The following is a 25490-nucleotide window of genomic DNA, read 5'->3' on the forward strand; positions in this document are numbered from 1 at the left end:
ACACCAGTTGCCAAGCACTGAGAGAAAGACAATACATACATGTGTGCGCGTGCACACACGCACACGCATCTTAAATCCTCACACTAATCAGGCTGGTTACCTGTTTTCCATGGTGTACAAATGACTGAGATGACAACATTTCCCCTGGATGGGAAGCCAGTCCATCACAGTCACTCATTGTAGCTGAGTGGACTGGAGCCAGTGAAATAAAGTGTTTAACTCAAGAACACAATGCATCGCAGGGTCCAGGAAATGAAAACTCAGTCTCATGGTTGAGAGTGCAACTTCCTAAACACTAGGCCACTTGCCTTCACATCATAAACAATGCCAGCATAAAATGATGATGATGGCAATGATGATGATAATGGTGATTATGACAACAACAATGTTGATGACAATGATGTGCCTATATATATGTATGTGTGTGTGTGTGTGTGTGGTGCAGCATGTGTCATGGAATCCAGTGTAACTGATCAGCCATAATCAGTCTGGCTTATGGTTATTCATTCCATTTCTGACAAATGCAGATTATTCCAGCTGACCACATCTTTGGATTAATTCAGAAATAACAGTTGTAGCCAAGTAGTGAAAATAGATCAGTCAAACATTGCTGTATAATCTATTTATTCATATCTAGTCACTAATGGCTGGAGATGTTTTGGTTCAGCCATTTCGGCACCACTCCAGCGCCAAAAGACGCAGGCACATGGCTTAGTGGTTAAGCTATTCGGCTTACAATGATAAAGCCCTGAGCTTGATTCCTGACAGTGTATTGTCACCTTGAGCAAGGTACTTTATTCCGGTCCACTCAGCTGTTAAGGATATACATGTCTGTGGAGTACTCAGCCACTTGCATGTTAATTTCATGAACAAGCAGTTCCATTGGTTGGATCGACTGGAACCCTTATTATGGTAACTGACAGCCTGCCAGTTCCAGTGCTAAAAACGACTGTCACCAAAACAGGCTGATTGCCCAGTCAGCAGCACCAACATTCTCAGCCTCCATACAATGGCATTTAATTGTTGCATTCTAAGACTCTAGAATGAGAAATACACAAAAGACTGCTACAAAATTCCTGGCTGTAAATAGACTCAAAAATCTGCAGAACTTAAAATTAACCATTAACAATACTAAACATCTGTCAAAACCCTGTTAGAAAAGGCTTTGGCTGGCTCAAGGCTATCCTAGAAGACACTTGACTAAGGCACCAGGCTATCCTAGGAGACACTTGCCTGTTTCTCAACATTACAACCAAACCTCAATTAAGTAATCCACAGATACACATACCCTTAACAAAGTCCTACTGTATGGCACCTTGGGCAAGTGTCTTCCATGACAGCCTTGAGCCAGCCAAAGCCTTGTCCATAAACAAAATCTAACTGAAAGAGACCCATATATAATTTTATTTTATTTTCTCTCCCTGTTTATTTCTGTGTTCCTTTCTATTGAAGAGCATAGGCTCGAAATGTAAAAGACTTTCTCACTTCCCCAAGCATTAAACTAATACATCTGTTTGTTTACAAACCCGTCTTTGTCTTTTGTTTTCTTTCTTTTTGTAAATTCCATATATATATGTAAATATATATATATATATATATATATATATATATATATATATATATAAATTGTAAATCCAAAAAATAACAACAAAACTACAAAGGATTCCGCAGTACACGTGTTTCAAGCTTTATATGTGTATAATTTACAATATAAAGCTATCCTCAGCCGCAAAAATTATTTCTCTCCCAGGAAATTATACCACATCGGCGTTAAAGTAGGAAGAAAGGTGTGATGTAAGAGGTGAAGATCCTTTCAGTATTATGTATAGTACTATACCTCGTATAATTCTCCACCCACACATAATCTCTCCGGTCCTCCAAAAACCTTCCATACCTTGCCACGTAGCTTTTAAACTAGTATATAGCTTTTAAGCATCTGACCCCGAATGGGAAGATCTGCAAACAGATCTCTGACTTGCTTTCCCCAGAGTCATATCCCAAGGATGATCATGTCTGTTGCTAAAGATCATGTAAAAAAAGAACTCCACAAACAATCGCAGTTATGAAAACATAGGGATCCAAAATTTCAGGATTACAGGTCCAGGTTCGGCCTAGAATGTTTTAAATTTACTCATGGAGTTAGCTTTTAAATTATAAAAATTGTTATTGTACAAAAAAGAATTGTTGCAAAAAATCATGTAAAAAATTCGCTGAAAACAATCACGGTGATGAAAACTCGGGAATCCAAAATTTCAGGATTGTTGGTCTGGATTCAGCCCAAAATGTTTTTGCTGGGAGAGCAATGCCTGTCATCACCACAGATGGAGAAAGCAGTTTAAGGAGGGGGTTGACACCTTTGAGTGAGAGCACATATTCTGTATGAAAAACTTAAGTGTGCTGCTCGAAAGCGCACTGCTGGTGTAATGAATGGGGAAAGCTTGGTTTGCAATGTTTGCAGTCGTGTATGCTTGTCAAGAGCAGGGCTCATTAGCCACCAACGAAGCCACAAATGCAAAATATAAGTTAGTCCTAGAGCGCACAATGTTACCAAGGGTCAGCAATGGTCTTCCTCGATCACGAGTGGACGGCCATCGTGTGTATGTATGTGTGTGTTTGCTTGCATGAATGTGTGTATGTATGTAAGCAAAGGTGCATTGCTTAGTGGTTAGGGTATTCGGCTTATGATCATAGGGTCATGAGTTCGATTCCTGACAGTGTGTTGTGTCTCTGAGCAAGACACTTTATTTTTTAACTTTGCTTCATTCCACTGAACTGGCAAAGATGAGCAGTATCTGTTATTTCAAGGGGCCAGCCTTGTCACATTCTGTGTCACACTGAGTCCCCCTGAGAACTACATTATGTGTCTGTGGATTACTCAGCCACTTGCCCATTAATTTCACGAGCAGGCTGTACCAATAGATCAGATCAACTGGAACCCTGACAGTGCCAGTATATAGTGTATGTAGGTCATTGTTCAGTTTTATTTCAAGATTTTCTGCCAATAGAGAAAGAACCGGTTTCTAACCTAGATCCAAGGTTCCTTCATTGGAATTTCAACATCAACAACAGGATATTTTTGTTTATATTTTTGTATGTATGTATGCATGTGCAGATTTGTATGCTTTATGCATCTATTCTCATGCATAGAGTTGCATATCTAGACATGCTCATTTATATTTAAATGATAAACTTCTGGAAAGTTTTACAGATTTTTACAGTTCCAGTGATGGATTGGACCTGTAGCCTTCGAATTAGCTTTCTCCTTTCTGGTTTTGAGAAGCCTAATTTCTCAAGATTTGTATTTAGGCAGTGTGTTACATATCCCAGGGCCCCAATAATTACAGGTATAAGCCTGAACTTGTAATCTGGATAGAGTAACTTCAGACTTCTTAATAGTTCAGTATATTTATTCTGTTTTTCACTGATCTTCAGCTTTATGTTAACATCCACTGGGCAGCTAATTTCCACAACTGTACACAGTTTCTCTTCTCTATCCCAAATCATTATATCAGGTTTGTTGTGCTTTCATTTTATTGAGGTCTTCACTGGTACATTCCACTAGTACTCCTTTTTATTATGAGTGGCTATGGTTTCTGCCATATTGTGGGTTTTTATATCTTTGTCCTCAGGTTTATCCTTTCAACAGATTTCATTATAGAGTGTCCTAGCTACAATGTCATGTCTCATCGGTAGATAATACCGTGGTGACATTTTCGGACAACTGCTTATGATGTGGGTGATATCTTCAGTGTGAACTCCACAAAGTCTGCATTGGTTGTCACATTTTACGGCTTTTCCCACATATCTTATCCCTTTTGTGCATCAGGTATTTGGTTGGTATTTCCTGTTCCTGGATTGCAAACGCATACCCTTCAAAGTGGGAGGTAGTAATCCGGCCATGATAAACTGCTGTATATATATGTATGTGTGTATATATGTATATATGCGTGTGTGTATATATGTATGCATGCGTGTGTGTATATATGTATGCATGCGTGTGTGTATATATGTATGCGTGTGTGTATATATGTATGCATGTGTGTATGTATGCATGTGTATGTATGCATGCATGTGCATGTATGCATTGTGTGTATGTATGCATGCGTGTGCATACATGTATGCATGCATGCGTGTATGCATGCATGTGTGTATGCATGCATGCATGTGCGTGTGTGTATGTCTGTTGCTTTGTCTAGGCACTGTGATGGTTGTAAACAATCATCACCATCGTACAAGCAATGGCTTTCATTTCCAGTCTTCTGTGAAAACATGTCTGGCCATGGAGAAATATTACTTTGGTTGCTTCAACAAATTTTGTCTGACCCATGCAAGTATGGAAAAGTAAGCATTAAATGATGTTGGTGAACACTTTTAATATTAAAGTTACAAATAATTGTAACTTTTAATTATAGCAATAAAACTGAATGTACAAGGGTGAGTCAAAAGGTAATGCGATTTTGTTTAGGACAGGTATAATTACCAACACAGGAACATCTATCGTACATCAAAATGAAGCTGGTCCTCTGTGGATCACATCCCTACTTCTCAACATAGTCACCGTTTCTCTCAATAGCAATGTTCCACCTTCGAATGAGAGCACGCATCCCTGCCCCGTAAAATTCTGTTGACTGTTCTTTGAGCCACTTCTTGACTACAGTTTTCACTTCCTCGTCACTGGAATAATGTTTGCCTCTCAAACCCTCTTTCATGGCGCCAAAGAGATGATAGTCTGAAGGCACTAAATCTGGTGAGTGTGGAGGTAGTGAAGAAGTGGCTCAAAGAACAGTCAACAGAATTTTACGGGGCAGGGACACGTGCTTTCAGTCAAAGGTGGAACATTGCTATTGAGAGGAACGGTGACTATGTTGAGAAGTAGGGATGTGATCCACAGAGGACCAGCTTCATTTTGATGTATGATACATGTTCCTGTGTTGGTAATTATACCTGTCTTAAACAAAATGGCATTACTTTTTTGACTCACTCTATTAAAAATTAATGACTTTCTTTTGCAGGTTTTGCCAGTCAAAGAGAGAAAATGACGTTATCATTGTCAGAAATAGAGAAATATATCCAAAAATTGTGCCAAACCAAACGAATAAGAATCCAACAGTTTTTTCAAGACTATGATTCCCTGAGGTCAGGTTATGTGACAGGTAATAATCGTTTGTAATTTTTAGCATAAAACCATCAACCCCAGTACTTGGACTAATTTATCAACCCTGGAACAATGAAAGGCAAAATTGCCTTTGGTGGCATTTGAACTTAGAACACAAACTGGAAGAAATGCTGCCAAGTTTTTTAGTTATGTCATATGAATTTGAAATGTCTCTCAAAGTTTCTGAATTCTTATGATGTCAGCAATTTATAATTCTCATTGGTAATGGACAGAGAAATTTGAAGGATTTCTTTGGTCCAATGGTAGAATGTCTATCACACTTACAGGAGATGTGGGTTCAAGTCCCATGGCAATGAGTTGATTGCTTAATTTCAGTGGAGTATAAATACCTATAATGGAGACACTTAAAAGAAATAAAATTCTTTTAGAATCAAACTTATAAATTTCCCAATAGGCAAATGGATATATTATTTATATCCTACAATGAACTACAGTACCTGTGATTCACCTGCCATCATTGAAAGACACTATGCAATATTTTCTATAAGTGTTTCATTTTGTTCACTTCCTTTTTCATATGAATCAACCCTCGTCTTTGTTTGTATAGATCATGGTGTACCTATGCGTGTAGATACATGTGGGTACATACATACATACATAACTACATACATATGTGTGTGTGTGTGTGTGTGTGTGTGTGTGTGTATACAGTGATGGATTCAAGGGTTTCATTTATTTACAAGTTGTTTTCTTAATTTCATCATTCTTAGGCTTCTAATCCTCTTTCAGTCAAACACAAAACTTAATTCAGTTCAATTAAAAAGTATGAGAAAGCCATGCATTGTAAGCCATATTATAATTTGTGAAAAACTTTATCTGTGCACAGGGGATGCATCACCCCAGCCTTTTTATTTGTCATTTATAGTTTTTTCTACTTCGAGTTCCATCCTTAAAAACATTATTTTTTTTTTCCTTGTCTTTTATTTATTAGAAACTCAATTTTTCCGATGTCTCTGTCAGACACTTAATATTACACTGAGCAAAGATGAAGAAAATATTCTTTCTGAAAAATATGACTTTCGAAGAAATAAGACTGTTAACTACCGAGAATTTTGTTCCACCATAAATAAACCAATCAAGGAAGACATGGATTCCAATGAACAGTCTGAAATATATCAACATAAACAACAACAACAACAACAACAACCAGTGTGAGTGTTTCAGTTGATTATAATCAATTGTATCATTTTTCATGTATGTCTTTGTGAAGATTGTTTTATCTAATGAGCTTTAATTAATTTTGCTAATGTGATCATAAAAATATGCCCACTATCCTCTTTAAAGTGCTTGGTGAACAAGGGAAGATAACTTAAGTTTGGGTGAACTCTTTAGTCTTGCTGAGAACATGTCAATCTCTCTTGTGCTGGTGCCGCAATAAAATGCGTTCAATATATATATTTTTCAAGGGTTGGTGTGAGGAAGGGCATCCATTTGTACAAACCATTTCAGAAATGTGTGTGTGATGGATAGAAAGTAATACATAAATGAACATAACTTGTTTTATGAATTGACATAGGTATTCATGTTGTACATGTTGGCAGAGTAACTCTTCTTCCAGTTCTTCTTCATAACAGACAAATAATGCGTTGCAAGTAGAAGCAAGTTTTTGCTTTTGCTTGCAACATCATCATTGAGTTTTTGATAATGAAAGGATGCTGGCTGTCCACATTCACAGAATGTTACAGGTTGTTTACGGAAATGACACCATTGACAAGAGTAATGTGTACAGATGTGTAAAAGAACTTCAAGAAAGAGAAGTCAGCATCAAAGATCAATCGTTCAGTGAGAGACGATCAACTACAACCACTGAATCAAATCCTGAGTCATGTACATGAGCTTGCTGCACAACTGGGTTGTAGTCAGAATGCAATATAAAAAACGGGGAAAGACTTTGGATATTGGAAATCGTGTTCAAAGTGGATACCATGACAACTGATACCCAATTTGAAAAGAGAGAAAGGTAGTTGTTGCACTGATCTGCTGGAAGCATTTGAAGCTGATGAAGACATTTTTTTCTGATCTGGTAAAACAGGGGAATATCTTTATGATCTGGAAACAAAAGCTCAATCCATGGAATGATATCACACTTCTTCACTATGGTTAGGGATGTCCAAGAGCCAGCAATCCGTATTAGACATGGTGATTGTTGTTTTGCTTTGATAACTGTGTCATTCTCTTTGATTTTCTGGAACATGGCAGCACTTTGGACAAACAAGTAGTACATTGAGACAATCAAAAAGCTCAGAGAAGCCGTTTGGAGGAAGAGACCGAGCAAGCATCTGTAAACAGTCCACATCAAGACAATGCATGACCCCAAACATCCTTGGCAATAACATCCAACCAATAAACAGGGCAGAAGAGTAATTCTCCATTCACCATCCAGGCGATTGTCCTACCTTCACAACCATATTGTGTTTCACATACTTTTATTTATTTTTCAATTAACTAATTATAATTATCTAATTTTTGTTCATTTCAGTCAATTAATCAATCAATCAATTGTTTAATCAATGTTTTATATATTTTGTATGACTGCTACATAAAGTGCTGCAATGTTGTTGTTGTCATCGTTGTTGTCCTCTGTCTCATCACTCCTTTCTCTCCTCTCCACATCCTCTGCATCCTCTCAGGCTAATTCTAATTGAGGGACCCCTACCTTCACTCCCTTTCTTTACATCTTTAGTCTGATTATATGTTATCCAATGTGTTCTTTTGTAAGTCAGTAGGACAAGCTTTGAGGGTGAATTGGCTCATAAGTGATCACCGTGCAACAACTAAAGAAAATAGTCTAATAATGGGGTATATAAACACTCAATGAAAAAAGTAGGTTTTCCTGTATGCGTGGGACACACACACACACACACACACACACACACACACATACTCATATACATATATATTATAAACAAAGATTCATAAATATATCTCCTATAGTTTTATTTCAACTTTTTTTCACAGCACCCCCAAACAGGCTGTGACTCTTTTTTACCTCCAATAACAGAGAATAATTGACATTTTTTCCAAACCTGTCATCTCTGAGAAGCACAGTGTTAGTTAACCATTCTGTTATCTAACATCTGGTTACCTAATATCCACTGCAAAACTCACTGGTAAGATTGGTGGAACTGGATCTATAATACTTCATACTTTGATTTGTATGTTTATATACAAATATACTTAAACATATGTACATGAATACTTCACTGATTTGTTAAAACTTTTGATGAAAAATAAGGATTAAAATAAGTGGGGAAAATAAATGAACGAGCCAATTTGTCTCCCAACCCTATAAACATCTTCCATATTCTTTCAGAGCACCAACAAAGCAATCTACATTTGATCAGATTTTATCTCGGTTAGCTACTTATTATAATCTTTATGGCTTGTCAGTAAAAAGAGGCTTTGAAGATTTTGATATACTCAGTAAGGGCACTGTTACAGAAAGTCAGGTGAGTTCTTCAAGCATTGAAATTCTTTGAAAAATATCTTTTCTTTCTTGTTTAAGTTTTTATTGTTTCTTTGTTGTTTTTCTTCACTTTTTTGCTTTTTGCTTTCTTCTTAGTCTTTAACAAAAGGAGATAATGGTTATTTATATTTGTATGAATACCTAAACTTAGATGGGGAGTGGGGTCAAAGGGTCATACAATCAATGAAGTTGACTTCACTCATTGACTGCTATTCATTTCATAGACCTTAGGATAGATTGCAAGGCCGTATGGTAAAGAAATTTGTTTCACTATCATGACCATGCAGTGCAGGAAAAACCAAATTCACCTATCTTAGGAGCATGGGTGAAACAATAGCTGAAAATAATGGGTAAGACAGAGGCTAGCACAGTATATAAGTGCAGGAGTGGCTGCGTGGTAAGAAGATTGCTTCTCAACCACATGGTTTTAGGTTCAGTCCCACTGTGTGGCATATTGAGCAAGTGTCTTCTACTTTCGCCTCAGGCTAACCAAAGCCTTGTGAGTGGATTTGGTAGACAGAAACTGAAAAAAGCCCATCATATATATATATATATATATATATATATATAATATAATATATAGGGTTATTCAAAAAAAAATCAACCGATTTCATTATGCAATATTTTCATAAGGAAAAGCAAAAGAAAACTCCAGCTAAGTCACAAATATTTACTCACTATCAACTTTTATTTCCTGTCTCACAAGTGTTCAATGTGGCCACCACCTGCAGCACAGGCAACATCAATGCGATACGACAATTCCTCTCAGACGTGTATCAGCATATCACAATCCACTGAGTTGATCACTGTTGTTATTCAATGTTTAAGGTCATCCAAGTTAGTGAGTAATAGTGGTGTTTTTTTAAATGGAAAAGTGCCCCAGTGATGGATTGGACAGAAAGGGGCCCAAAACCTTGCTCTTTTTGCTTGGACTACAAGATCCCCAGACCTCACACACACACACACAAATATGTAATGGGAATATCAAATATATGTAATTATGGTTTTTAGAATAATAAATTATGATAATAATTTATTATTTAACTATAATTTCTAGGTTGTAACTGGGTGACTTATAATAAATTTCTTAAGTGATTAAACACTTTAATGACATCTCAATCTATCTTAATAATGTAAAGTAGGAACGTTTTTTAGCTTCTAGGTTAAAGTAATCATATTGAAATATCGTTTAAGCTAACTGATGGATATTTTGTTTTGTTTTTTTTTCAACACATTACACACACACACATATGCACATGCACACACACACAAATGCATTAAACAAGCTTGCATTTACATATGCATAAGTAACAGTTTTTTAAATCCATTGGTTGCTGAAAAATACATATGAGTCTGTCAAGGGTCAAACAAAACATCGGAATGTAGCTCCCTTCTATTAATTTTGTTCCCCTGATGAAATACCCAGTTAACAATATTCAATATGAAAATTTAATTTAATTTTATTTTATTTCTCAAATTGGTTTAATTGGAAACAATTTTAGGTGAAATAGAGTTTGACATTGCTCTTTTACTCTTTTACATTTGACTGTGGCTATGCTGGAGCACCGCCTTTTATTCGGACAAATCGACCCCTGGACTTATTCTTTGTAAGCCTACTACTTATTCTATCAGTCTCTTTTGTCGAACCGCTAAGTTACGGGGACGTAAATACACTGCCATCGGTTGTCAAGCAATTTTGTGGGGGACAAACACAGACACACAAACATATATATTTATATATATATATATATATATATATATATATATATACACACACACACACACACATATATATACGACAGGCTTCTTTCAGTTTCCACCTACCAAATCCACTCACAAGGCTTTGGTCGGCCCGGGGCTATAGTAGAAGACACTTGCCCAAGGTGCCACACAGTGGGAATGAATCCGAGACCATGTGGTTGGTAAGTAAGCTACTTACCACACAACCAGAATTGTATTATTTTCTAATAAATTGACGTCTATATGTCAGTTTCTCCATTTTTCTTTTTGTCGTACATAAAAAATAGCATTCCCGCATCCATCAATGCGAAGCTAACATCTTTGGTCTTTCACTGACACATTGGATAAAACTGGGGAACTTGAATGCTGACATGTGTGTGTGTGTGTGTAGCAGGTATATATGTTTGAAGATATGATTATGTATACATATATATTTTTCAGTTCTATCGCAATTTACCAATTCCTCCTGATATTAGTGAAACTGATCTCAAATTCTTGGTGCAAACTTATGCGGAAATTAGTGAGCCAGGCTACATAAATTATAACAAACTTGACATTGATGTAAAAAAATGTCAAGAAGCCAAAGAAGCAGCCAAAGAATTTCCTGTTCCTCCACAGTCTGAAACTGTTACCAAGGTAAGACACATTAAAGACCATTATTTCTAATACTGGTCTCAAATTTTGGCACAAGGCCAGCAATTTCAGGGTAGAGGGTAAGTTGATTACATCAATCTCAGTGCTTAAGAAGGACACAAAAGATCTAAATGGATAGAATTTATTAGATGTATTAAAGATTAGCCTTTTCTTTTCTAATCCACAAGAACTGTGCTATTTTTTTTTTTTTTTCATTTTCTCTATAAACTCTGGTTGTCTCATATGAAAGAATTTTATGTACATTCGTTATTTAAAGAACAGTCAAATGCTGTATAATGTAGGATTGAAATGGTTCAGTGAATAAAGTGTAAGACAGCAAGTTCCATAGCTCATGAGTTCAACAACACTGCTGGCAGTCTGTTGTGTCTTGAAGCAAAACATTTAGTTTTACATATCTTGGTTTACCAAGACAACCAGGGACTGCATTTGAACAATGTATTCCCACCAAAACTCCAAACATGAACTTCATCATCATCATCGTCTAACACCTGTACTGTCTGACACATTTGCTCTCTCAGTGGGCGTTTGTCAAATTTGCAAGCTGGATATTTGGGTTGCAGGCACAAGTGTTACTCTGCCTGCTGGAATGTTTGACACAACCTAATGGTCAGCATTTGTGATGGACAGGCTGAACTTGTGGGTCAGAGCCACCTCAAACCACCCAGGGGCAATGATGCTGCAAGTACATGTATGGATAGATCACCAGATCACTAATGGGAATAAGTAACAGACAGAGGAATGTTGTTCCTCACAGACAAATGGTCTTTCCGGAAGATGGTCAGTCACTGTTTTGCTATTTGGCTTTGGAGATATGTGCTTTGGAAAAGCTTGAAGTCTCATTTACCCAACCAATCAAACACTTACAGTTCTATATCTAAGAGATGAGGAATTATTTACATTATTTACATTTGACAGATATTTGTCCTCATCTTGTTTGTTGTTAACACAACATTTCAGCTGTTATACCCTCCAGCCTTCATCAGGTGTCTAGCGGGAAATTTCGACCCTGGGTTCTCATTTCTAAGGTATTTTTTTGATGCTATTATTATTATTATTATTATTATTATTATTATTATTATTATTGTTATTCAGGTCACTTTCAATCACTTTCATGTAATCAACTTCTCCATACTGAGCAGTCATAATCCTGCTACAAAAGACATTTGGTTAGAGTGTTGCTGGAAAGGATCACAAGACGAATTCTTCAAGTGAGCCAACCAACAGAAGACCTAGGTGTGGACCAAGAACAAGACAGTTGGATAATATCCATAGTCTTGGGTGGTCATGCTTCATAATCCAGTTGCAAAGAGTAATGAGGGTTACCTCTAAATGGACCCTATGGAGGAGGTGCCTGAAGACTCTACCCCTGTGATCCTCCCAGGAATAGCAAGTGGACGGAAATGGATGGAAATGGATGGATTGACTTTTTTTTACTTTAAGGGCAAATTTTGTGGAACAGCTTTGGATGATTGCGTTCTTGAAGTAGAAACACGACTGAGATTAATAAGGAATTCAGCTTAGGGAGAAATAGACATTTCACTCTAAATGGCAGAAAAGGGAAATAACTGTAATGAAAGACGTTTTTATTGTGTTATAATTGCAAGGCAGGGATCTGTATTCTTCACTGGTTGCTAGGTCAGGTCAGCTGTGATTAGGTTTGATCAACCACAGTAAAGTGTACATGTGATATGAGGTTTCAATTTTGACACCAAGAATTAACAGAGACACAAGATGAATGTTAACCAATATCAGATTCAAAAGTATATTTTGATAACATTCAAAGCAAAAGTAATGTTGTTTCAAAAAGAGTAAACCTTACAACTATGGAAAGCACAAGATTCTACCAAGTTTTCTTGGTTAGGGTGCACACACCACACCACACCACGCCACACTACAAACACACACACACCACACACACTACACCACGCACACACCACACCATGCACACAGACCACACCACATCATGCCACACCACACCAATCCACACACACACCACACCACACCACACCACACACCACACTATGCACCCCAAATTCCATTCTTGCCGCTTGTATTTGCGACCTTACTCTTTTGGTTATTATCTAACATTCATGAAGAAAATCAAATTGAAATTAACAAGATTGTTTTTTTTTTTTAACGATGTCTATTTATGTTGAAATGGGGAAATGGATATTATTTACATTATTTACATTTGACAGATATTTGTCCTCATCTTGTTTGTTGTTAACACAACGTTTCGGCTGATATACCCTCCAGCCTTCATCAAGTGTCTTGGGGAAATTTCTATTATTATTATTATTATTATTATTATTATTATTATTATTATTATTATTATTATTATTATTATTATTATTATTATTATTATTATTATTTTTTTTTTTTTTTTAAATTTGTTATTATTATTATTATTATTATTATTATTATTATTATTATTATTATTATTATTATTATTTTATGTTTGACTTTTGTTTTGCATTTGTACAATTTGGATCCAAGTCTCACCCAGAGACCTCAAGAGACAACAAGTTAGAAGTTCATGTAGGTGTTATGCCTAGGGTACCATATATTTGGATTTGTACAGTTTTGTTCAAGTGAATGTTTAAGAAACCATAAGAAAATTATGTGTTTGCTTTAAAATTTGAGATCACATAGACAGTATTTTACATAGGATATGGGCAGTTCCCATGAGCACTATCTTTTGAACTTCAGCCATTTTGGGGTTTCCTGGTATCTGAGCTAGGTAGTAATCAGCCCGTTTCGCTGTCATTCCCAGGGCACCTATGACAATAGGTATTGTTTTCGTCTTCAGATTCCACATTTTGCTAATTTCTATTTCAAGATCTTTATATTTGCTCAGTTTTTGGTAGGTCTTGACAGATACGTTTATATCAATTGAGACAGTCATATCAATGAGAAGGCATGATTTTTGTCTGAAGTCTTTCAGTATGATGTCTGGCCTATTTGCGTCTATCTTTCTGTCAGTTTGAATGGTGAAGTTCCAGAGGAGTGCAATGTGATCATTTTCAAGTACTGGGGGTGGTTTGTGTTCCCACCAGTTTTTATCATGGGGCAAGTCCAGGTTTTTGCATATTACCCAGTGAATATATTGTGCAGCTCTATCATGCCTGTTGAGATACTCTGTAGGCGCAAGCAGACTGCACATGGAGACAACATGATCGATGGTCTCATTTTGTTGTTGGCATATATGACATAATGGGGAGCTGCCGTTCTTTAATATGTTGGCCTGGTAGTTCTTTGTAGGTAGGCATTGATCTTGGGCTGCTATGTAAACCCCTCTGTTTCTGATTTCAAGCCAGAGGCCATTAACCATTGGTGGGTAAGGGCTTTGTCAATATCTGCATTATTCCCTCTCTTTGGGTATTTGCCATTGAGAGGTTTTCCATGCCATTTTTCAGTCATAATATCTAAGGCAGCAATTTTAGCACGGGTTTTCAAGCGCTTAGCTTTTTCTGCAGGTGTTTCTAGTTCGTCTAATTCTTCTTCTTTTTCTTCTTCTTCTTCTTCTTCTTCTTCTTCTTCTTCTTCTGGTCACAGCCTGGAATCAAACTCGGAACCTTGGGGTTAGTATCCTGTGCTCTTAACCACTACAGGCATATGGCATAGTGGTTAAGCGCGTGGGCTACTAACCCCAACATTCCGAGTTCGATTCCAGGCAGTGACCTGAATGATAATAATAATAACAACAAACAAGATGAGGACAAATATCCGTCAAATGTAAATAATGTACATAATTCCTCATCTCTTAAATATAGAACTGGGAAAATGGATATCAACACTCTTTACTGCAGAGTTATTCCAGATAATTATATATTTTTGTTCTATGTCCTGTAAACCATTTAATTACACAAATCTATTACAGCCAGTTTATGAATAGCCATTTTACTTTCTTTCTTTTTTTTTTCATTCACAAATCAGTTAGAACCAGAACCTGATAATCCTCTGGCCAAAATCGTTGACAACATTAAAATTGAAGCCTTTAAGAATGGCGTTCGGACAACTGATTTCTTCAGAGATTACGATAAACTTAATTGTGGAGCAATAACCGAAGCCCAGTTCATAACATCTCTGAAGCTGGGCATAGGAAAAGAAGCCCACCTAACGATGAGTGACATCCAAAAAATAGTTGAAGCTAACAGGACCCTTGATAGCAAAGTTCGATACAAGGAGTTCTGTGAGGATATTGAAAATGGTAAATTCTTTGCTGTTTTATTTACTTTTATCACTTCTCTCTCTCTCTCTCTCTGTCCCCCTCTCTCTCCCTCTGTCCCCCTCTCTCTCCCTCTGTCCCCCTCTCTCTCCCTCTGTCGCCCTCTTTCTCCCTCTGTACCCCTCTCTCTCCCTCTGTCCCCCTCTCTCTCCCTCTGTCCCCCTCTCTCTCTCCCTCTGCCCCTCTCCCTCTCACCCTCTGTCTCCCTCTTCCTCTCTCCCTCTGTCCCCTTCTCTCTCCCTCTCTCCCCTCTCTCTCCCTTTCCCTCTCTCCCCTCTCTCTCCCTTTCCCTCTCTCCCCTCTCTCTGTACCTCTGTCTCAATGTCGTGTGAAGATTGTAAATGAGCATCGCCTTCATACAAGTGATGTTGTTCATTTCCAGTCTTCCATGGAAAACGTCTGGTCATGTGGAAATATTCTCTTGCTTGGAAATGAGCGAGGGTTGGTAACAGGAAGGGCCTCCAGCTGTCAAAAATTTGCTTCAGTAAATCCCATCTGACCCATGCAAGCATGGAAAAGTGGATGATAAAACAATGGCAATGATAACAACAGGGTAATCACGGTTGTTGTTTAGCCCCGAGTCAGCAGCGATAACAAATGATTAAATGTATTTCAAATATGGCAGTCCCAACTATTTTTAAGGGATTTGTAGGACCAGATTATTCAGTGTGTCTTTTGCATATTGAAGATGGTAGGGTGTTACTTGAGTAAAACCTGGCTGCTATTTCTTTCAGGCCCAACTAACCACACAGAGGCACCTTATCAAACTAGCCTTCTCTTGATACTCGCACGCACACACACACACACACGCACACACACACACACACACACACACACACACACACACTTCATGAAGATGACGTTTTTCCTGATGTCCTGGATGACCCCCCTGAAGGCTGCTGGACCAAGCCTAACTCTATTCACAGAGCTGAGCTTCAGATGTGTTAGATGTTGTCCAATACATGATGGCTGTAATGTGTGTGTAATCAATGTTTATTGATTCTACAGACATGTAGATTTAGTAGCAAGAATAATAAAGGAATTAAAATTAGCCAGGAGTGTTGACTGTTGCCAGAATTTTACTGAACAAAGCAAATATTTATTGTTAACATTTCTTTACTGTCCATTGAGACTACTGACATTCTAGTCTCTGTCTCTCTGTCTCTGTCTCTCTCTCTTGTACAGTAACTACACATTTCTTTTGATTTAGCAGTGGCACAAGATCAGCATATGTAGTGAATAGTGTTGATGTAATTGATTGAATCAATCCTGGCATGTTGTTGGTGTATTAGCATTGGAGAGTGGTTGGGTGTATTTAGAGTGACAAACCTCTGATGTGGGTTCAATTCTCAGCCTAGTTGTTTCACTTAGTTTTGTCCTCTTACATGACAATATCATCTGTGTATAACAACGTGGGGAGGAGGTAGAGGTGCAAGGAGACCTCTTTTTCTTTTTTTTATGGAAAAAGCATTTGTGCTGGTGCCATGTAAAAAGAAACACCCAGCACACTCTGTAAAGTGGTTGGCATTAGGAAGAGCATCCAACTGTAGAAACCATACCAAAACAGACAACTGGAGCCTGGTGCAACTCCCTGGCTTACCAGCTCCTGAAAAACAGATGTTAAATGATGAATGCAGTGGCAGTGGTGGCAGCGACAGTGGTAGCAGTGACAGTGGTAGCAGCGACAGTGGTGGGGATGACAACATTGAGGACAACTTAGTGATTCATGTCCTCAGGAAAACAAGAAAGATTTTGTTATTCTCAGATTGGAAACCTGGTTGGAATACTTACAGCTAAGTGACCTCCACTAAAGATATCCAACTGTTGGAAGTATTAGAGTGAATAGTGGATCAGGTCTTTAGGGGGTGACCTAATAATTCATTGAGAGTTACAGGATGTTAGCATTAAAATAAAAAGTAGGTGTAGGCTTAGCCATGTGGTTAAGATGTTTAGTTCCCAACTTTATAGTAAGGGGTTCAGTCCCACAGTATGGCACTTTAGGCAAGTGTCTTCTACTATAGATCCTTGTTTTTCCTGGCAACTTCTTTTCAGATTTTGCTACACTATGTTGGGTTTCTCTGAAGGAAGGCCTTCTTTTCTCAGCTCTTGTTTGGTTTTGAATTGTCATTGATGCTTCTGTATTTTTTCTAGGTATTAGTATTGGCCCTATGCAGACCCATTTTTACCTTTGAGAAGAGGAGGTCCATATTAGTCTGGCCTCTGTCCTTTGACCTGTCCAGCATAGGCGACCCTACAAGAGCTTGCATTTTGCTGGCATAATTCTCAGCCATTACACCACAACAAGGATTGAGCTAAGTTAACGACTATGCTTCCCTCATCACTTATTTGAGGGACAGGGTATGTTTTGGGCAGAAACGGTAAAATGCAAGTCTAAATGTCTTATAGAATTTAGTTATGACCCTTTATGTTTTGAATCAGTCTGTGAAGATTTGCCCTTCCATCTCATCTTAATCAATACAAAAACCAATAATATATGGAAGTTGGTTCAATAATCAATAACCCCATTCATTTAATAATTACCTTGTGTCTGATCAATAAATATCATTAATGACTCTTACTATTGATCTTAACATTTAACGAAGAATTTCAAGAAGCAATGACTTGTGTTGTTTGTAATGAATAATTTTGTGTTTACTTGAAATCCTTACAGCTTTTACTCACTGTCATCTTGAGAAAAGACCAACTGAAGAAGTAACCCGCCCACCCATGGGTGCTCTTAACAGGGTAAGAAGATGACATTTTGATAAAATATTTTTGCAAAATGTATTTACTTTTCTACAGTTGTCTGACCATCAAATTCTTCAGAATTCCATTCCATGAATATCTATGGGTTGTCGTTATGGAACCATGAAATTCGTTTGGAGAAATGTATGCCTTGTTACATGTAATGAATTCACAAGCTTACCATTAGCTGTGTTCTTGTGTTCGATTTAATTCTGATATTTGGCTCTCCTTTTTTCTTTTATTTAATAAATAAAAACAAGTGATGCATTGCAGAGTACTATCCAAGACATGTCTCTATGTAATCTATTAATAACCATTTTTAGTATTGCCATCACGGTGATGAGAATGGTTAGCAAGAGGAATAAAAAGCTCAGCAACATTTCTTCCAGCTCTTTGTGTTCTGGATTCAAATTTTATTGAGACCAACTTTGCCTGATGCCCTTTCGGGATTGATAAAATAAGTTCCAGAAGAGCAATGGAATTGATGTAATCAACATAAAACTCCCATTAAAATCACTGGTTTTGTGTGCAAATTTGAAACCTTTTGAAACCATTATTATTACTGTCATAATGCTGAATATTTTGTCTTTGGATTCAATTGTGCCACATTTCTTTTATTTCCTCATGACCTCTCTTTAATGGTTATCAGGCATTGCAGAGTAAAAAAGAGATGAGACTGCTTCTTTTAAAGCCGTAATATGAAGAAAATATTGTGAGAAGTGTAAACTATCTTAGCCAACAATTTCATCCAATGTACTAAAGGCAAATCAGCTTATTATAAGTATAGCTTGGTAAAAGTATAGTCTAGTACAGTTATAGCCTGTTAAATGGTTGGAACATTTGTTTTACAATGATGAGCTTTCAAATTCATTGACACTGTGTAGTAGTTTGTTGTGAAGTAGAGTTTCAGGTTAACTAAAGCCTTACGTGGGGAGGTGGGTGGGCAAAGAGACTTGGCAAACGCCCATTGGGTGAGTTGCATCTCCAATTGAAAGGGTCAGCCTTGTCATACTGTATATGTGGCACATAGATTCTTCCTGAGGAATATGATAAGGGCACTATGATATGTAAAATACCCAGTCACTTACACTATGTGTCAATAAATAGGTCGCGCCATTGATCAAACAACTCAAAGAACCATCATTAGAACCCATGAATTAGATTTGAACCCTGCACTGTAATGTAATGATAATAGTTAAAAATGAAACAACCATTCCAAGAAAATTAACTCACAAACTGAAAAGAAAGGATTCTGTAAGAAAATGTTGTTCTCATCTTAGTAATTTGGTTGGATAACTTATGCTGTATGTAAATGAAAGTGATGCAGAGAGATGGGGAGAGGGGTTGAGTGAATGAATATGAGTGTCCCCTGCCACAATCAGTTTTTTTTGAGTTAGTAACAGTTTGGTTGTTGTTGGATATTGCAGAATATAACTCAGTGTACAACAACTACATCCATCTTCTGTTCTTCTTTTTCCCTCCCTCCTTACTTCTCTCTCTCCCACCTTACTTCTCTCTCTCCCTCCCTCTCCCCTCCTCTCTTCCTCACTCCCACTTTCTTCCCCCCTCTCTTTCCCTTCCTTCCTTCCTTCCTTCCTTCCTTCCTTCCTTCCTTCCTTCCTTCCTTCCTTCCTTCCTTTCTTCCTTCCTTCCTTCCTAGCAATGTAGAAACAAGGATCACAAGCAATCTCTTAGTAACAATCTTTAAATAAGTATCCAGGCCTCAGTTGCAAAATAATTTTGATTAAAAGCACCAATTCTACAAATCTGTTTTCCCAATTGTAAACTTTCACACACACAACTTAAAGAAGTCTTTTCCCTGAAGTATATTTGCTACTTCTGTCTCCCTCCCACCTCTCTCCACCTTTATCTGACCCCCTATCTGTCCTTCAATCCCCTTTTATAAGCTGCATTTAGCTTAATCAAAGCTTGACTGGCTTTTCACTCAACAACTTTTGATTCTTTAGAATTTTGGTTGGCACCATTTGATAAATTTTCTTCCTAACTGCAGAGTATTCATCAATTGTTTATTCTCATGACACTTTCACTCGATATGAAAGATTTTGATTTTAGCAAGAAACTTCTTAGAAAATTACTATTTTTAAATCTCACAACAAGAGATATTCAGCAACAGTACTTTGTAGTAAAGGTTGTTTGCCAACATAACACGGCAGACCTGGTTTATGTTGGCAAACAATCTTTACTACAAGAACCTTCTTATTATTAAAAAACTCACAAATTCATGTTCAAATTGAGGCATCTTAAAACTAAATGGAACTAAATGTCTTTCCAATTTAAAAACAATTTCTTTGGTTTGGAACATTTATCAACCTTTCTTTTTATTATTCACCACATGCGTTTTTTTTTTTCTTTTTAATTTGTTTTTGTTTTTCTCCTCTTAATTGCAGAGAATAAATACACTCAGTGCCGAAGAAGAAGCAGAAATAAAAGAACTGCTTGATTATCAAGCTGAGAAAATCAAAGAAAGAAATTTACTACTTTTTCCATATTTCAAAGATTATGATCGAGTGAGTGTTTATTCTCCATCATCCCAGGGAATTGTATGCTTGATGTATGTTTAACCTTGAAGCTACAATTAAACTAATTTGTTCTGATAGGAATACAAATTTCAAGCATTTTTACTTATGGCTTAGTTAGAGGCGGAAGAGCAACAGCCATGGACTTTAGTGATATGATGGGGTAGAGACTGGTGGGAGGAAGAAAGGAAGGAAGAAGTCTTCATCCAATTGGAGATCTGGATTAAAGGTCGAACCCTTTAGCATTTAAATTATTCTATCAAATGTAATGCTTTTTTTTCATTCACATTGTTTTTTTCTTAATCATGCTTATTTTGTAGCTTTGAAATGCTGGCAATGTGACTGTGTATTTTTAGAATGACACTAAAGGGTAGGTGTGATAGGTTGGATCTGGTATATTTGGGGCAGATATATTTGGTTTAGATTCTAAAAAGTTGAAGTTTGCAGCATTGTGGGCTTCCCTGAAGACACTCCAGAACAGGAAGACTCCTTCCAATGGACTTTCTTCATTGTTTCCATTTCCTAAATTTTACTCACCGAGCATTGGTTGATCCAAGGCTATTGTAGAAGACCATGATGCTCCATGATGCCACACAGGAATCAAACTGAAAACTGTGTCATCTATAATACATTAAAAGTGAGCTTGAATCTTGCTTGCTTGCTTGCAATGTTACCCAGCCAAACTGGCACATAATAGGAAAAAGGTTGCAAGACGCAACAAAAATTTTAGGAAAATGAAAATAAGAAATAAGTGGAAATTTTAACTGTGAGTGTGTTAAATTTTAAGGCACAATAAGAAAATGACTCTCCCCAGACACAATAGACTACAAATTAAGTTTCCCCTGAAATATGAATACAAACGGAATAAAACAAGTTTTACATAAATCAGATAAGTGGTTGTTGAGATATTAGGGGTTTCCGGGGTATAAATACCCAAAATGGTGTATAATGGGAAAATATTCTGAAAATAACTTAACCCTGGAAGGGAAGAAACTCTTACCTTGTGATTAGACTCAGTGACTTGACAACGAAAAAATAAAATTTGTTTTTTACAGTAAATGTTTCTATTTTCGCTTTTGTTAAACACAATATTTTAATCATTTAGAAATATTTTTAAGTAAATGTGATTCCAAAATGTTGTTTGTACAGTATGTATTCATATTTTAGCTTTCTTTAAACTGATAATATTTTAATGTTTTTTAAATTATTTTCAAATGAATGCCATTACAAAAATTTTTTTGGCATATTTAAAAAATATTTTAAAGTGAAAATGACTTGGAAAATATGGTAAATATTTCGTAAAAGGCCCATTCGTAACCTTGTTGTGAAATAATTTATTTTCCATAGGTTTATTTTTACTGCATTCAATGTATCTCACCTCCAAATATTTAGCTGCTATTGCTAGCATGCTCTGCTGCCATGTAACAGCTATTTGTGATAAAGGACTCAAAATACCTGTTATGTGGTTGCAGGGTGTGCAAGAAATAACAGCCAAATCTTTCCTTCTCTGGGGAAAGGAGCCCTTTATTTGTGATTTCAATGTCATATTCATTAAAATCATGCGAAATAACTTGGTAAAGAAAAACCCATGAAACAAAACTCTGTTGCTGGGATACTCAGACTTTCCCAGTGACCCAGTGGAGCATGAGTAGTCTAGTTACAGATTAAACTTGTGATGGTGAGTGAAGGGAGACAAGTGGAGGATTCCTCTTCATCTACTGAGTATATATATATATATATATATATATATATATATATATATATATGTATATATATATATATATATATATATATATATATATATATATATATATATATATATATATATCATTATCATCAGCATTTAACGTCCAAAAAGCACTAAGTCCACTTTGCTGAGTGGTTGGTGTTAGGAAGGGCATCCACTGTCAAATCGTCCCACTCATGCCAACATGGAAGGAAGGTGTTAAAGGATGATGATGATGATGATATCATCCTCCCCCACCACCTGAAGCTGGTGAGCTGACAGACTCGTTAGCATGTCAGGTACAATGCTCAGGGGCTTTGCACTTGTCTTTACATTCTGAGTTCAAAATTCCACTGGGGTTGAGTTTGCTTTTCTCTCTTTCAGGGTTGATAAAGTAAGTACCAGCTGAGCGTTGGGGGGGGTCAATGTAACTGACTTCACCCCTCCCCCCAAATTGCTGGGCTTGTGTGCCACAATCCAAATCCAATGAATCTCATCCGTCTACACACTGCACCCACAGGTGGAAGTACACTCAAAGCTGTAAAATGTAACAAAATGTCTTTCTGTTTATATAAAAGATATGATATCTTTTATATAATGATATCATGATATCCCCATTTTGGGACTATTTCACTATTTAGAGCTATTCAGAGCTATTCAGACTAGGTCAACTGAGAATTAAGTGTCTCCATCATGGCCAGCATGCAGTACTAGTGAGATGGTGTCTTTGATTTTCTAACAACTCTTTTATGTTGATTTCTTAAAAGAAAAAAAAAAATGCTCAAAAGAAGGTTTGTTTGTTTCCCTTTGCTGTTTCTTCTTTCTTTAGGGTGTTGGATATACAAAGTCAATCACCAAGAACCAGTTTGCTCGTGTAATGCACTTTGTAAAATTAGAATTAACTGACAGACAATTGAGATTGCTTGTTAAAAAATTTGGTAATGAAAACGGAGATATTAATTATCCATTGTATGTTCAAACTGTGGATCCAGGTAGGTTATTGATTCTAATTTTAATTTCTATATTTTTCTTTAGTCCCTGGACTCAAAGGGTCAGTTTCCTAGTTTCTATGATGTATAACCGACTGTGATCCCAACATCCCTTCCCTGAACAGGACACTGGCCAATAACGGGGTCCAAGGCTGGCAATTTTTGAAAGGGGTTGATCACAGAGACCCTTTTACCTTGCTTGGAAACGGGTGAGAATTGATGATGGGAAGAGCCTCCAGTTGGATAAAACAAACATTTTCTGCCTCAAGTCCTGTGTCACTCATGCAAATCATACAAAATGGACATTAAAACGATGTACATATACATAAAAGTGCCCATGCAGTGCCATGTAAAAGTGTTCATGTGGTGCCATGTAAAAGTGCCCATGTGGTGCCATTTAAAAGCACCCATGTGGTGCCATGTAAAAGTGCCCATGCAGTACCATGTAAAAGCGTTCATGTGGTGCCATGTAAAAGCGTTCATGTGGTGCCATGTAAAAGCGTTCATGTGGTGCCATGTAAAAGTTCCCATGTGGTGCCATGTAAAAGCGTCCATGTGGTGCCATGTAAAAGCGCCCATATGATGCCATGTAAAAGTGTCCATGTAGTGCCATGTAAAAGCACCCATGCAGTACCATGTAAAAGCATTCATGTGGTGCCATGTAAAAGTTTCCATGTGGTGCCATGTAAAAGCGTCCATGTGGTGCTATGTAAAAGCCCCTGGTATGCTCTGTAAAGTGGTTGGCATTAGGATGGGCATCTAACTGTAGAAACCATACCAAAACAAAGTGCAGCCTCCCAGCTTACCAACCCTGGTCAAACCGTCCAATCCATGGATAATGGACATTAAATACTTCTTTTATTCTTGATGGAAACTCTCAGCTTATTTTGCTGGGTATTATTATTATTATTATTATTATTATTATTATTATTAAAGGTGGTGAGCTGGCAAAATTGTTAGCATGCTGGGTGAAATGCTTAGAGGCATTTCATCCCACTTGATATTCTGAATTCAAATTCCACCGAGGTCAACTTTACCTTTCGTCCTTTCGGAGTTGATAAAATAAGTACTAGTTGAGTACTGGGGTCAATGAAATCAACTACCCCCTCCCCCAAATTTCAGGCCTTGTGCCTGTAGCAGAAAGGATTATTATTAAAGTTGTGAGCTGGCTGAATTGTTAGCTCACTGGGTGAAATGCTCAATTGTATTTCATCTACTGCTATGTTCTGAGTTCAAATACCACTAAAATTAACTTTGCCTTTCATCCTTTTGGGGTCAATAAATTAAGTACTAGTGAAACTGGGGTCAGTGTAATCACTTATCCTTGTCCCCCAAAATTTCAGGCCTTGTGCCTATAATAGAAAAGATTATTATTATCATTATTATTATTATTATTATTATTATTATTATTATTATTATTATTATTATTATTATTAGTAGTAGTAGTAGTAGTAGTAGTAGTAGTAGTAATGAATACAGAAATACCAAGAGTTATGAGAAATGATAACATTGATGTTGGTGTTTTTGCAAGACAAGATAAAAAGAAATATAAACACAATATTACCATAAATTTGCATATCTAACCATTTATCCTCTGAATAAAATTTTACTCATTCACTTTCCAAAATGTAGTCTACAAGTTCAGTCCTAAACTATTTGGTTTTTGTAATATTTTCAGATTTCAAAGCCCACTTTATTGGAGATGTCATTCTTCCAGATCAAGCAAAAGTTGAGGTGAAAAAGGCTGAAAAATCCAATTTAACTTTTGATGAAGTGATGGCTCGCATTAGACATGTCGTTTTTGTAAACAGACTTCAGGTGAGAAACAGGAGAAGGGTTTTTTTTCCTAATGATAGAAAAACTATGTTAATCATGATGGGATTTGCAGGTCCTTCCAAATTGGGGAATTGACGATTTGGGCCTCACAGAGGCAAAGTGACTGAGTTCCTCTCGAGCGTTGGGCCTCATGGAGACAAAGTGGTCGAGTTCCTGTTGAGCATTGGGCCTCACGGAGGCCATGACAAAGACCTTTGGCATTATGTCGTGCTTGAGAAGTCCCATCAAGCCAAGCAAAATTGCAGTCGTGGCAGAAATGATGTGATGCAAATGGCACCCGTGCCAGTGGTACATAAAAACATCCATTACACTCTCGGAGTGGTTGGTGTTAGGAAGGGCATCCAGCCATAGAAAACCATACCAAATCATACTCAAGTCTGGTGCTGCCTTCCA

The 25490-nt window shown here is 37.1% G+C and overlaps 1 protein-coding gene across 3 annotated transcripts in view; it reads left to right on the plus strand.

Annotated features, from left to right (window-relative positions):
• The window catches only part of LOC106867177 (uncharacterized), a 65396-nt gene that overhangs the window by 19474 nt on the left and 20432 nt on the right, over positions 1 to 25490 (plus strand). For all 3 annotated transcript variants that reach the window (XM_089355661.1, XM_089355660.1, XM_089355659.1), the window contains exons 2-10: positions 5013 to 5153; positions 6108 to 6327; positions 8490 to 8625; positions 10824 to 11018; positions 14973 to 15246; positions 17936 to 18009; positions 20418 to 20537; positions 23102 to 23264; positions 24940 to 25079. In XM_089355661.1, coding sequence (XP_089211787.1) covers positions 5036 to 5153; positions 6108 to 6327; positions 8490 to 8625; positions 10824 to 11018; positions 14973 to 15246; positions 17936 to 18009; positions 20418 to 20537; positions 23102 to 23264; positions 24940 to 25079 — 1440 coding nt within the window. In that variant the 5' untranslated portion in view covers positions 5013 to 5035. The remainder of the gene's footprint in view (positions 1 to 5012; positions 5154 to 6107; positions 6328 to 8489; positions 8626 to 10823; positions 11019 to 14972; positions 15247 to 17935; positions 18010 to 20417; positions 20538 to 23101; positions 23265 to 24939; positions 25080 to 25490) is intronic.

The sequence above is a fragment of the Octopus bimaculoides genome, chromosome 7 (genome assembly GCF_046866305.1).
Source record: "Octopus bimaculoides isolate indiv1 chromosome 7, ASM4686630v1, whole genome shotgun sequence".
NCBI lineage: Eukaryota > Metazoa > Mollusca > Cephalopoda > Octopoda > Octopodidae > Octopus > Octopus bimaculoides.